The sequence below is a fragment of the Danio aesculapii genome, chromosome 19 (assembly GCF_903798145.1).
Source record: "Danio aesculapii chromosome 19, fDanAes4.1, whole genome shotgun sequence".
Lineage (NCBI taxonomy): Eukaryota > Metazoa > Chordata > Actinopteri > Cypriniformes > Danionidae > Danio > Danio aesculapii.
The window spans coordinates 133,022-147,193 of record NC_079453.1 but is presented as its reverse complement, the minus strand read 5'-3'; the positions used below and the strand labels follow the sequence as shown (position 1 = coordinate 147,193).

At 38.1% G+C, this 14,172-nt stretch overlaps 1 protein-coding gene across 1 annotated transcript; it reads right to left on the bottom strand.

Annotated features, from left to right (window-relative positions):
- Positions 1 to 8,348: 8,348 nt before the first annotated feature.
- On the bottom strand, positions 8,349 to 12,607 carry LOC130247013 (tumor necrosis factor receptor superfamily member 11B-like). The gene is made up of 4 exons (XM_056480192.1): positions 12,590 to 12,607; positions 12,141 to 12,510; positions 10,136 to 10,315; positions 8,349 to 9,891 (listed from the first exon to the last, which is right to left on the bottom strand). The coding sequence occupies exons 1-4, from the start codon at positions 12,605 to 12,607 to the stop codon at positions 9,581 to 9,583; spliced, it is 879 nt and encodes a 292-aa protein (XP_056336167.1). The 3' UTR covers positions 8,349 to 9,580.
- Positions 12,608 to 14,172: the final 1,565 nt, after the last annotated feature.

Sequence of the window (14,172 nt, the reverse complement as noted above, 5' to 3'; positions counted from 1 at the left end):
TATGGGATCTTGATCTTTCCTCCAGCAACGTTTAACCTTGAAAACTGTGTGAGTGTGTTTCCTGATCATGTGTGTTAGTGTGCAGTGCTATATTGTGTGTGTTGGTGTTGTTTATTACACTACAGAACCCTTGTATAAACTGCAGCACATTTACTGTTATTTACACACTTATTCCTCTACATATTATTTATTATATTATTTTAAACCACTAAAATGTCACTAAAAGTCTCTGTGTTAAACTGTAGAGTTGAGTTTTTATCATCAGAAGTGGACAGAGCAGAGATCAACATCCCATAATGCAGTTCACCTCCGCATATAAACACTTAATAAGATGAACAGGTCTCCTTTAAATGTGCAGAAATCAGCCTTGTTAACAGTAAACTTTGTGTGAACTCTTATGATGATCTTTCCATGAGATCAGCAAATAATACTTTGATTCCAATAATAGCCTGGTACACAAAGAAAGCCAGAACTGCTGACGTCTGGGCCGATGCAGACACACACAACACTGGTGCAGAATACATTTACAAACCAAATGAGTGTACAAGCCACAGCACAGTCAGAGTAATGATGAAGCGTTCGGGAAAACCCACAGATGAGTCCAGAACAGCAGCATTTCCTTCTCACAGGCTTCAGTTTACAGCACATCAGCTTCTGTCTGCGAATGACACGACAAAAACACATCAAACGTGCACACATTGGAGAAATATCAAAGGTTTAGAACAATATCAAGACACTAACTGCAATATACAATACATCAAATATGAATAAATCTAAAATAGGAGATCTACAATATATTAAAAGAAGGTTTATAACAATAGAAAGACATCAGCTGCTATAAATAATTCATCAAATATGAATAAATCTAACATATAAGATCTACAATATATTTACAGAAGGTTTATAACAATAGAAAGACATCAGCTGCAATAAATAATTCATAAAATATAAATAAGATCTAAAATATGAGAGAAAATCTAAAATAGGAAGATCTAAAGTTTAAAAGTTTTATAACAATAGAAAGACATCAGCTGCTATAAACAATAGATTAAATATTTCAATAAAATCTAGAATATAAGATTCAAAATATAGGTAAAAAGGTTTATTATAAAATAACTGCAATAAATAAAAGCTGAAATATGAATAAAATCTGAATTATAAGATATAAAATAGAAGTAAAAGAAGGTTTATAACACTAAAAAGACATCAACTGGAATAAATATTAGATCAAATATAAATAAAACTAAAATATATATTAAAAAATAAAATATAAGATCTAAAATATAAGGTTTATAATAAGATAATAAGATAAGCTGCAATAAAAAAGATAAAAGAAGCCATAAAATATAAATACCATCTAAAATAGGACCAAAACAAAAATATCAGAACTAAAATATAAATAAACAACATTTAAACAAAAAAATACATCAACTGCAATAAATAGATAATATTTCAATAAAATCTAAAATATGATATATAAAATATAAAGAATGTTTATAACACTAAAAGACATCAACTGCAATAAATATTAGATCAAATATAAATAAAATCTCAAATATATGATGTAAATATGAGAAAAAATATAAAATAAAAAGATCTAAAATCTACGTTAAAAAGTTTTATAACAATAGAAAGACATCAGCTGCAATAAATAATAGATCAAATATCAATAAAATCTAAAATATAAGACCTAAAATATAAGGTTCATAACAACAAGAAGACATCAGCTGCAATAAATTTTACTGTACATAAAATACAAATACAAGCTAAAGAACGAGATCAAATCTAAAATATGAGATCTAAACTTTAAGGTTTATTACAACAAAAATACATAATAGATCAAATTTATCTAAAATATGAGTAAAGGTTTATAACACTAAAAACACATCAGCTGCAACAAAAAATTCATCAAATATTTCAATAAAATCCTAAATATAAGAAAATATAAGTAAAAAGGTTTATAATAATAAACATATATAATGCAATAAATAATAGATAATATTTCAATAAAATCTAAAACATGATATCTAAAATAATAAAGAAGGCTCTAAAGAATGAGATCAAATGTAAAATATAAGACCTAAAATATAAGTACAAAAGTTTTATAACAACAGAAAGACATCAGCTGCAATAAATAATTCATAAAATATGAATAAAATCTAAAATATAAGATATAAAATATAAGTAAAAAAGATTTAAAACAAAAAAAATACATCAACTGCAATAAATAATAGATAATGTTTCAATAAAATCTAAAATATGATATCTAAAAAAGTAAAGAAGGTTTATAACACTAAAAGACATCAGCTTTAATAAATAATATTGTACATAAAATATAAATAAGATCTAAAATCACCCACTAAAGCTAAGCAGGGGTCAGTAGATGGGAGACCACGTAGGAAAGCTGGGTTGCTGCTGGATGTGGTGTTAATGAGACCAGCAGGGGGCGCGCAACCTGTGGTCTGTGTGGGTCCTAATGCCCCAGTATAGTGACGGGGACTCTATACTGCTCAGGAAGCACCGTCTTTCGAATGAGACGTGAACCCGAGCTCCTGACTCTCTGTGCTCATTAATAATCCCAGAAAAAAAGAGTAGGGGTTTAACTCCAGCATCCTGACCAAATCTGCCCACTGGCCTCTGTCCATCATGGCCTCCTAACCATCCCCATATCATCATTGGCTTCATCACTCTCTCTGGTGTCTGGTGTGCGGTCTGGCGCAATATGGCTGCCGTCACGTCATCCAGGTGGATGCTGCACACTGATGCTGGATGAGGAGACCAATCCCCCCCAATGTGTAAAGTGCTTTGAGTGTCTATAAAAGCGCTGTATAAATGTGAGTGATTATTATTGTTAATAAAATATGAGATTAAACCTTAAATAAAAGTAAAAAAGTTTATAACATTAAAAGAACATCAGCTGCAGTAATAATAGATCAAATATAAATAATATCTAAAATATAAGATACAAATCAAAACCTTATTTTACTTTCCTTTTGATACACATTCTACTGCGTTTGCATCTAAAGGAGTTTCCTTTTAAAGTGTCTGCAGATCAGAATCATTGTCTGACAATATAAACACTCAGTTATCTCACTGCAGAAGAGCCTGTGGAAGACTCTGTGTGTTAATGCAGTGTTGAGGAGCTTCTGCTTCGAGTCCGGTGTGTTTAATATAACATTATTAAAGGCTGGATTAGAAACGGTCATTCGTTGAGCTCTGATTCTGCTGGACATTTGAATTTAGATTTAGTTGTATTATATTAGTGTCTCTGAAGGGAGACTGCAGAAAGAGTCTCCTGTCCTCAATCTAGAGGAGTGCTGGACTCTAACAGCGCTGTTGGACTCTGTGTCTGGAGTAGTTTAGTTTGTGTAATGGGTTCTTTTCTAAATGAACACTCTCGTAAAAGTTGGCAGATTATTCAATGCAATGTTCATTTGTTTTTAGTCCTGGCAATGAGTAATCACAGTTAACCACATCCAAAATAAAGTTTTGTATTTAAATAATATTATATGTTATGCAAATAGCAACCTCTGGGGAAAAAATTTCCTTATTTCCTTTACAGCATATGTACAGTAGATTAAGGCCAATATTTTTAGCCTCTATAAGACATTTATTATTTTCAACTGGCCACAAAAAAAACCCCACTGATGCCTGATTAAGCTGACGTTATGCTCGTTAAGTCTGTTAATTACACCTTAAGCTTATATATTTTATTTTTACATTACACTATTTAGAATAATAAACAATTAAACAGCACTTGGGTCATTTATTCATTTGCTTTTCAGCTTAGTCCCTTTATTAATCAGGGGTCACCACAGCAGAATGAACCGTCAACTATTCCAGTACATGTTTTACACAGCGGATGCCCTTCCAGCTGCAACCCAGTACTGGGAAACACCCATACACACTCATTCACACACACGCACACTCATACACTACGGCCATATTAGTTGATCAATTCCCCTATAGCGCATGTGGGGGAAACCGGAGCACCCGGAGGAAACCCACACCAACACAGGGAGAACATGCAAACTCCACATAGAAACACCAACTGACCCAGCCGAGACTCAAACCAGCGACCTTCTTACAGTGAGGTGACCGTGCTAACCACTGCACCACCGTGATGCCACAGCACTTTTTGAAATATTTCACAGGACGATTAATACCTGCATAATAATTTTGTCCTCTGCTAAAGTAAATGTTTCTCTTTGATGTGATTAATTAGAGTGAACCGTTGCCCGTGCAACACTATTTTTATGTCCTTATTTTGTGTGTTAGCTCAAATAAAACAGTGAATTAAACACCACAATGACTGCAGGAGTGTTTTCCTTTAAATGTATTCCAGTAATCCTCCTTTCAGAATATATTCAGTGGACTTCTACTGGTGTTTCCAGTTGATGGAAAAGCAGAAGTGTTGGTTTCTGTTCTGTTCAGAGACGTGACTTTGTCTGTTTCAGTTTTAATTTCCACTAATGCAGTATTTCCACTTAATGTATAATTTAACATCTCGCTCTGTCACACACACACACACACACACACACACACACACACACACACACACACACCTGACGCTTGTGTGATTATCTTCACGCGTCACGACAGAATTTCCATCAACACTAAAGCTGGATGTTAATCAGCAACAGATGCAAATCATGTCCATTTACAGAACATGAAAGAGGAATAAAGTCTGCCTGTGCATGTGGGGAAGTGACTGACGGAGAGCCTGTGAACTGTCTGAAACACACCTGTCCTCCACAATGAGCTATAGACTCACAGGACAGCTGACGCCAGCCTGAATGAAGGAGGTAATCAATTCAGCTTTATAGATGAGGTTGTCTTTGGCAGTCAGTGTGAATTGATGAACATGAGCTCTGTTCAGCTCATTAAAGACTGATTCTGGATCAGTCAGAGAGTTTTGATGGACAGACAAGAACTTGAGTTTTGTAGCATGCCTGGACATATACAGAATCTAATCCTCTATTATGTTCAATCATTCATTTTCTTTTTGGCTTAGTCCCTTTATTAATCTGGGGTCGCCACAGCGGAATGAATCCTCAACTTTTCCAGCACATGTTTTACACAGTTGCCACCCATTTCTGGGAAACATCCACAGTCACTCACTCACTACAGATAATTTAGCCTACCCAATTCACCTGTACCACATGTACACTTGTGGGGGAAACCTGAGCAACCAGAGGAAACGCAGGGAGAACATGCAGACTCCACACAGAAATGCCAACTGACCCAGCCGAGGCTCAAACCAGTGACCTTCTTGCTGTGAGGCGACAGCGCTACCCACTGCACCACTGCGTCACCCCTTCTATAATGTTTCAAAAGCAAAACTTTACCAAATCAGTTTTGAATATTAACACTTATTATATCACGCTATCTCTAATAATAATGTTTGCATGTGTATTTAGGAATATTTTTTCCAGAAAACATCTTCACACTTAGCTGATGATTGATAATAATGCTGTCCCGGGAGAGAGGCCTGAGCTCGATTCATCAGGAGAGGGGGAGTCTGAGCTCAGGTAGGTCTCCAGAACTCCCCTGTATTCATTTGTTCGGCGTATTCCTTTGTTTATCAGGGGTTGCCACGGTGGAATGAACCGCCAACTATACCAGCATGTGTTTATGCTGTGAATTCCCAGTCATATACTGTGCCAGTTTAGTTGATCAATCCCCCTATAGCGCATGTGTTTGGACTGTGGGGAAAACCGGAGCACCCGGAGGAAACCCACACCAACACGGGGAGAACATGCAAACTCCACACAGAAACACCAACTGACCCAGCTGGGATCACTGAGCCACCCTATCCTGCACTAATCTAGGGAAGAGGGCGAGGAGTGGTGGTGGAGGGGGATTCGTCAAGATGAAGATTGGATTCCTCTGATTAAATCTAGTGTTAGCTGAAGCAGGACCAGTCAACCATAAGCATGTGATCCCCTCATAATGAGTTTAGAAATAAACTTCACAACTTTAGGACTCACAATAAACCTATTTTTGACCATCTCCACCTTCTGAATCAGTTTCAGCCTCATTTCTCATTAAATAATGTAGTCTGACTTTCATCTCTGTGTGTTTACTCTACTCAGGTAATGAATATTAGCATGAAACATCTATTTTCTGTAATATTTCAGTGATTAAACTGTAATGAGAAGTGACGCAGGTAACGGAGTGCGGATCCACGCAGGTTTATTGGTCAGGCAAGCAGTGGTCAACACAGGGGCAAACAGATGTGAACAGGCAATCCAGAGTCGTGGTCATAAAACAGGCGGATGGTCAAAACAGGCAGGCAGCAGACAACACAAACAAACAAACAAGGCGAGGGTCAAAAACACAGCAACGCAAGGCAAGGAAACCACGTCGTAATGTTCACTACAGTATAACAAGACTCAGCAACGTGTGTGTGTGTGTGTGTGTGTTTGAGATGTGTATAGTCTGCGTAATCCTGAACAGCTTCAGCTGTGTCTGTTTGATCATGGGGATCTAGGCCAGGTGTGTGAGTGAGTGAGTGGTGCATGACTGGATATAAACATCTACTAAACGTCTAAGACTAATCAAAAGCAGACAGGAATGAATGACGACACATGTGGAGGTCTGTTTAATGACTAGTCTAGTTTCTGTCTTGGTGAGTTTAAAGTGACGGCCACTGATTACCATAGAAATAATGAGAAGTGAGAATCATTTAATCTTCAGGGCAGAATTAGAGGAACGGATGAACAATAATAAATGAGAAAAGATAAGACAAGTGTAGCTGGAGAAGAGAAGCGGTCCGAGAGCTGAGCCCGGTGGCACTTCAGCACAGATAACGCTGTGCAGTTTCAGACAAGTGCTGGATTTAGAGTGTTAAAGGATGCATGAGGACTGCTGTTATGATAGTGCTGTTGCTCGTTTATATTATGGGGAATTGTGGACTGAAGGAGGTGAAATCAGCTGAAGGAGGGGCAGGAGGTGGGCTGAAGGAGTCTTAAACACAGTCTGGAGAATTGCTCAATTTACTGGTGCAGAATATGAATTTAGCAGTGGAGAAACAGCAGAGAATGAAGACTGATGCACACATTCAGGTCAGTCCTAGAAGAAAACCCCTCATATTTATTCAACTTTAGTCAATTCTTAACATCAGTTGCTGACTATTATTCTCATGCAGCTTTAGTCAATAACTGAACTAATAAATCTGCTAGTGGAAAAGCAATCAAAATTAATTGAATGAGCAAACATGTTGCCTGAATTGAGTACAGTAATCGTAACTACAGTGTATTGAGTTTGTGTTAATGATGGAGGCACTCTTTTAAACTCTTGCATGATTATAGTTGTGGATCATACTTCATATTTCTAAAGGTTTTTAAATATAAATGTTTTAAAGATCTATCTGTTTATGTTTAGGGTCAGTTTTTTTTATAATTAATTTTATTTAATAATTTAAACCCAATTATTCTGTTCATCAAGGCAGCATTTAATTAATGTAAGAAATGTTAAATTGCTAAATATATATAAATATATATATAAGCATTATTACAGTCTTGAAATTAAATGCATTGTATTAATTGCACTGTTAGGAGGAGGGCTGAAGGAGTTGTACTGGTGCAGAATATGGTTTTAGCAGTGGAGAAATCAGCACAGAATGAAGACTGATGCACACATTCAGGTCAGTCGTATAAGATAACCCCTCATTGTTATTCAACATTAGTTTTTCTTAATACCTTAAGTTCGATGATAAAAGTTCAGTTGCTGACAATTATTTTCATGTAGTTTTAGTTAACTGAACTCAATAAATCTGCTAACGGAAAGGTTTACTTAATTAAAATGAGCAAACTTGTTGGCTAAATTCAGTAAAGTAATGGTAACTGTAGCATATTAAGTTTGTGTTAATGATGGAGACACTTTTTCACTTCTGATAATAGTTGAGGATCATGCTTTACATGCAGTCTTAAAGCTTTCTTCAAGATTTCTATATAGGAGCTTTATTACAGTCTCATTACACTTTGAGTATCTTGCACTCCTGTCATGTTATTGCACTGTTGGATTGTAGTGTAGCTGGTCCCGAAATGCCATTTTGTTGTTGAATAGTTGTGCTTTTCACATGCATTCATGGCCTGAATGAGAAAATGCAACTCATGACACTAAAATACTGATATTATTAAATAAATACATTGTTATTAAGTGTAGTATGGTGTAAATTCAAGTCCTGCTTATGCACAGGCTCCTGATTATATTGTGTTTAAACTGAATCTGAGGGGAACTGTATGCATGCACTCTTATGATTTCTGATCTAATAAGCCAAGGCATTGAAGTACAGCGCATCTGAGTGTAGATCGATGAAAGAAAAACACTAGAGATGGAATATATTGTCTTCTTTCATTGTTTAATGGAGCGGAATGCAGTTTGATAGATGTGTATAAAAATATTCAATAAATACATTGAAAATATGACATATATTAATCTGTAATATTTACAAAGCTTGTATGCAGTGCACTTTATTGACTAGCCTGGACACAGATAATCTGAGATCTCTCTCACAATCACACACACACAGACTGCAGAGCTGGGTACTAACGGATTGTTTGTAATCTTGATTACACCATTACATATTTAAAGAATGTAAAACTTTTCTCCTTTTTTAACATTCATATATAAATGTCATGTTAAACCAGCAGCGTATATCACCCCTTTGTGATTCTTCATGTCTGCATCTGCACTTGTTTGAGGTTTGGGTTTGATCAGTGTTTCTGTAAGCGAACACTAACAGTGAGGTATACAAGTGTGAGTATTGTGAACTGTCCATGCACTTTAAACAGAAGCTGTCGAGGCTCTTAAACAATGAGGATATCTTTTATTTCTATCAGTCAAACAGCATAAGATTACCCTGCTTCAGCATCTGTCATGTCAGATAAGTTAGCATAAAAGTAATCTAAATGTAATCCAAAAGTAGTGCAATTACATTAACGTAAATGTGTAATCTAAGAGATTATATTACCGACTACACATTTAGTCATGTAATTTGTAATCAGTTACTGATTACAGTCCAAAAGTAATCTAAACCTAATCCAAAAGTAATCAGATTACATTACCATAACTGTAATCATAAGATTACATTACTGACCACAAATCTCTTAGTGTAATTTGTAATCGACAATTCAAAAGTAATCTAAACCTAATCCAAAAGTAATCAGATTACATTACCATCATAAGATTACATTAATGACCACAAATCTCTTTTTTAATCGACAATTCAAAAGTAATCTAAATGTAATCCAAAATTATGGTCATGTAATTGGTCTACTTTTGGATTACTTTTAGATTACTTTTAAACTGTAATCAGTAACTGAATTCAAATGTGAATAACAAGCTTTGTAATCTTCAATATAATCTTTAAGATTACACATTAATGGTAATGTAATCTAATAATTCCTGTCATTTGTAATCAGTTACTGATTACAGCTCAAAAGTAATCTAAATGTAATCCAAAGGACGTTGTGTAACAGATTATATTACTGGCTACAAAATGCGTGATGTAATTTTATTCAGTAACTATGAATGTAATCTACCCAGCTCTGCTCATTAATATTAATAATGGCAGTCAGAGGACTGCAGGATTGGGATGCAGTATGCCTGATCTATTCCCCACAGTATTACAGCTTTGCTGGACTCTGCGGATGTTCTGCGTCATTCTTTGGGCCAGACAAGACAGACACGAGTTCTCCAGCATCATGAAACGGTCGATCAGCCCCTCAGAAAAATCCGCTCTGCGCATCGCCGCCCTCTTGTGGAGCTGTTTCAGAGGTTTCTTCAGACGCCGGATCACCATCTGCTCCAGACGGTGAATATCAATCTTCTGCTTAACTTGCAGAGCTGACAGTGCCGGGTCGAATAAAGCAGTCCAAACTGTAGCTGAAAAACACAACACTCATATAACACTCGCTCCATCTGCTTTCAAGGGTCCGTTCACCCAAAGAATGTATCTGCTCATTAGCTACTCTCCCTCAAACGGTTCCATATCGAGTCTTAACTCTCAACACTACACAAGATATTACCAGGAGACTGCAAACCTGTGAACACTGACTCTGATAGTGAAAAACAAACACTGAGGGAGTCAGTCCGAGCCGCTGGCAGGTGTGTGTGTGTGTGTGTGTACCGTTGTTACTGAGCTCCTGGCAGGTTGTGCAGATGCTGTTGTAGTGTGTGTTTCCAGACAGCAGCAGATGCTCTTCGCCCTGGCAGACTCTGTGTTTCACACACTTCGCATGAGCTTTAGAGACGTCTGAGAAATGACCCTCCGCGCAGGCCTCACACACTGTGTCTCTGTGCGGCGTCCCTGCACACACACATTTATTCATTCAGCAGACGCTTTGATCCAGCTCACACATTAAGATAAAGGAAGCACACATCATGTATTTTTAAAACCATACACAGACATAATAAACACACACACACACTACACACATCACTGTCACGGCTTAATTCTTTCTGTGAGGATGATGTCGATCGCTACTTTCCATTTTCTCTCTAGTGACACCTATCTAGTGTACTACTGGAGAATCTGAACATGGTTATGGTTGCCCAACTGAACCACACTGTAATGAACTGTACCGCTCACTGGAAATATCCCACCACTTTCATATTTTAAGTCCCAAACAATCCATCCCACAATGCACAAGTGAATGCATTTCCACGTCTGACCACTAGATGGCGACTAAAGCACAACTCTAGCAGTGTGTGGTTACAAATATCATTTGACTTAACTGAAGTAACGTATGTGCACATGACAGGAATCAGAAGTGTTTGCTTCGTTACTAACAGACGCGTGCTTTGTGTTGAATAACTAGATCAGGGTCTGACCAAGAAGTAGAAAATATAATCTGTAAATATAATTTGTAAAAGTCTACAAGTGGAGTAAAGCCTTGTGCACAGCGGCTGTTTATCATTCATACGCATCACCAGCATTTTCAGCACTCATGCCGAAGGTGTTTCCACAGTGCAATATCAGTCCCTCACACTAGATGGCGCTCAGTGAATAACAGAAATTCACAAGGTGGAGCTGTGCAACTTTACCACAGATTTTCTTACTATGGGGGAGATAAAAAATGTACTATTTACCATTGAAAACCCATAACGCTAGCTAGGTCATGTGAAACATTGACCAATCAAACGGCAGCTTTTAATCTACTCTGCGGACTGCTGTAGAGTACTTTGAAATAAATATAAAAACAGTAGGATTGCCTTCCTTTCCATTACAGGCGCTGTTGGCCCTCCTATACAATCCTCAAAACAGTCAGTCGATGTTGCGGTGCGTGACCTATTGCATGACTGTCAGATGTACTCTATCATGATAGATGCTGTTGCCCAAACGGACTCTGTAGACGCCATTTGAAGTGGAGTAAAAGTCTGGGTTTTGAGTGTGTATATATATATATAATAATAACAATAACAGCATGTAAAGATGACTGTCTAGACATGTTCATTAGTAAAGTGACGCCTCTGTTATTTAATGTGATCAAATTAAAAGTCTAAATGAGAGCTTCATTTACTGCTCTATAATCAGAGCCTAAACTATACAGAGAAGAGAAGCTTCATCAGATTTAATCACTTGATTCTGTTTCTTTATATTAGCTGTTCATCTTAATAAGCTGAACTGCTCATTTATTGGCGGTTTTGTATTGTATACTGTTTTGTAAATAATAATAATATAAACACTTATTACTGACCGTATTACTGTTTATTTACTATGAAACAGCTCTAGATGAACATATTTATTAATTTGGGGATTTTTGGGGGTGTTGGGTGTGGTGTATCCCTTATTTTCACATCTCCATGTTGACAGGTATGGTTTAGGACCACTTCAGTGTGAATAAATGAGAAGTTTTTATTTTGAGTGAACTGTCCCTTTAAGAGTGGAGATACTCTCACCTGCAGTCAGCTCTGCGCAGTATCATTATCAGCTCTCCTGTTTACATTCCTCTGCGCTGAGAAGTGTGTGTGCTCCATAATTAAGTCTCCCTCCCTCACACACACACACACTCACACACACACACACGTTTCTATATCCCGGTGAGAACTCTCATAGCCGTAACGGACTGGTGTTAATAGCCTACTGTACATACTGTATATTCTGAGTGTGTGTGTGTGTGTGTGTGTGTTACCGGCGGTTTTGACGCCGTGTCCCGGTCTGCAGACACTGTGTCTCCTGCAGAAGTGCTGCTCCCAGTAGAAGCCCTCCTCACACTCACACACCGTGTTCGCGATACCGTTGCACGGCTGCAGCACGCGCTGGTGCTCGGCGCAGGAGTCGCACAGCAGGCAGTCCGGGATGTAGTTCCAGAACTCGGTGTACATCCCGGGTCCGCACGGGGAGCACTTGGTCTGGCGGGAGCTGGAGCAGTGCTGGCGGAGGCGCGACCCTGGGGGGCACCGGGCACACTCCAGCGTCCTGCCTGTCTCCGGGTCCGTGCGCCGGTAAGTTTGTGCGTCTCCCGCCGACAGAACCCATAATGCCAACACTGTGGAGAACAACTAGAGGAGAGAAAGAGGATGAGGAGGAGAGAAGAAGAAGAGCAGAAACATCGCTGAATGAATGAATAGCGTCACTCACCATTGCGCGCCTTTTCATGGACGAGCTCCGAGCGCGTATTATATACACATCCACACACACGCACGTGCGCGCGGCCCCGCCCGAAACAATATTAAGCTTTATTCATGAAAACTCCTGACGTCCCAGATTACATCATCCACACATTTATACGCGGTTTCTGATCGCATTAATACTACTTGATGAACATTAACTTAGAACACACACACACACACACACACACACACACACACATCAGTATGTGCGCTTCAGCCCTGAAGTTTCTCCTGATCAGATGATTTGATCAGATATAAATGTGTGTGTGAGGGTCTTTGCGTCATTAATGTTGGTCTACAGATATAAATGTGTGTGTGTGAGGGTCTTTGCGTCATTAATGGTGGTCTACAGATATAAATGTGTGTGTGTGAGGGTCTTTGCGTCATTAATGTTGGTCTACAGATATAAATGTGTGTGTGAGGGTCTTTGTGTCATTAATGTTGGTCTACAGATATAAATGTGTGTGTGTGAGGGTCTTTGCGTCATTAATGGTGGTCTACAGATATAAATGTGTGTGTGTGAGGGTCTTTGTGTCATTAATGTTGGTCTGCAGATATAAATGTGTGTGTGAGGGTCTTTGTGTCATTAATGTTGGTCTGCAGATATAAATGTGTGTGTGTGAGGGTCTTTGCGTCATTAATGGTGGTCTACAGATATAAATGTGTGTGTGTGTGTGAGGGTCTTTGCGTCATTAATGGTGGTCTACAGATATAAATGTGTGTGTGTGAGGGTCTTTGCGTCATTAATGGTGGTCTACAGATATAAATGTGTGTGTGTGAGGGTCTTTGCGTCATTAATGGTGGTCTACAGATATAAATGTGTGTGTACGGGGCTTTAGGTCATTAATGTTGGTCTACAGATATAAATGTGTGTGTGTGAGGGTCTTTAGGTCATTAATGGTGGTCTACAGATATAAATGTGTGTGTACGGGGCTTTAGGTCATTAATGTTGGTCTACAGATATAAATGTGTGTGTGTGAGGGTCTTTAGGTCATTAATGTTGGTCTACAGATATAAATGTGTGTGTGTGAGGGTCTTTGTGTCATTAATGTTGGTCTACAGATATAAATGTGTGTGTGAGGGTCTTTAGGTCATTAATGTTGGTCTGCAGATATAAATGTGTGTGTGTGAGGGTCTTTGTGTTGTCATTGTTGGCCTACAGATATAAATGTATGTGTGAGGGTCTTTGTGTCATTAATGTTGGTCTACAGATATAAATGTGTGTGTGTGAGGGTCTTTGTGTTGTCATTGTTGGCCTACAGATATAAATGTGTGTGTGTGAGGGTCTTCGCGTCATTAATGGTGGTCTGCAGCTCTCCATGTTTCCAGTGATATCTGTGCAGGAGCAGCAGGAGCTGAGAAGGTGATGCTCTTCTGTGCAGCACTGATGGAGATGCTGATACTTTCACTTATGTTTATGAGATATCACAGTGTGTGCATACATTAATTGGCATTATCAGATGGAAACACAACTCGTGACCTGTTCAATCGGGTGAAACACTTCTGCTTTAGAGCTCTTCCTAAAACACTACTACAGTAAACTGTGGTGTA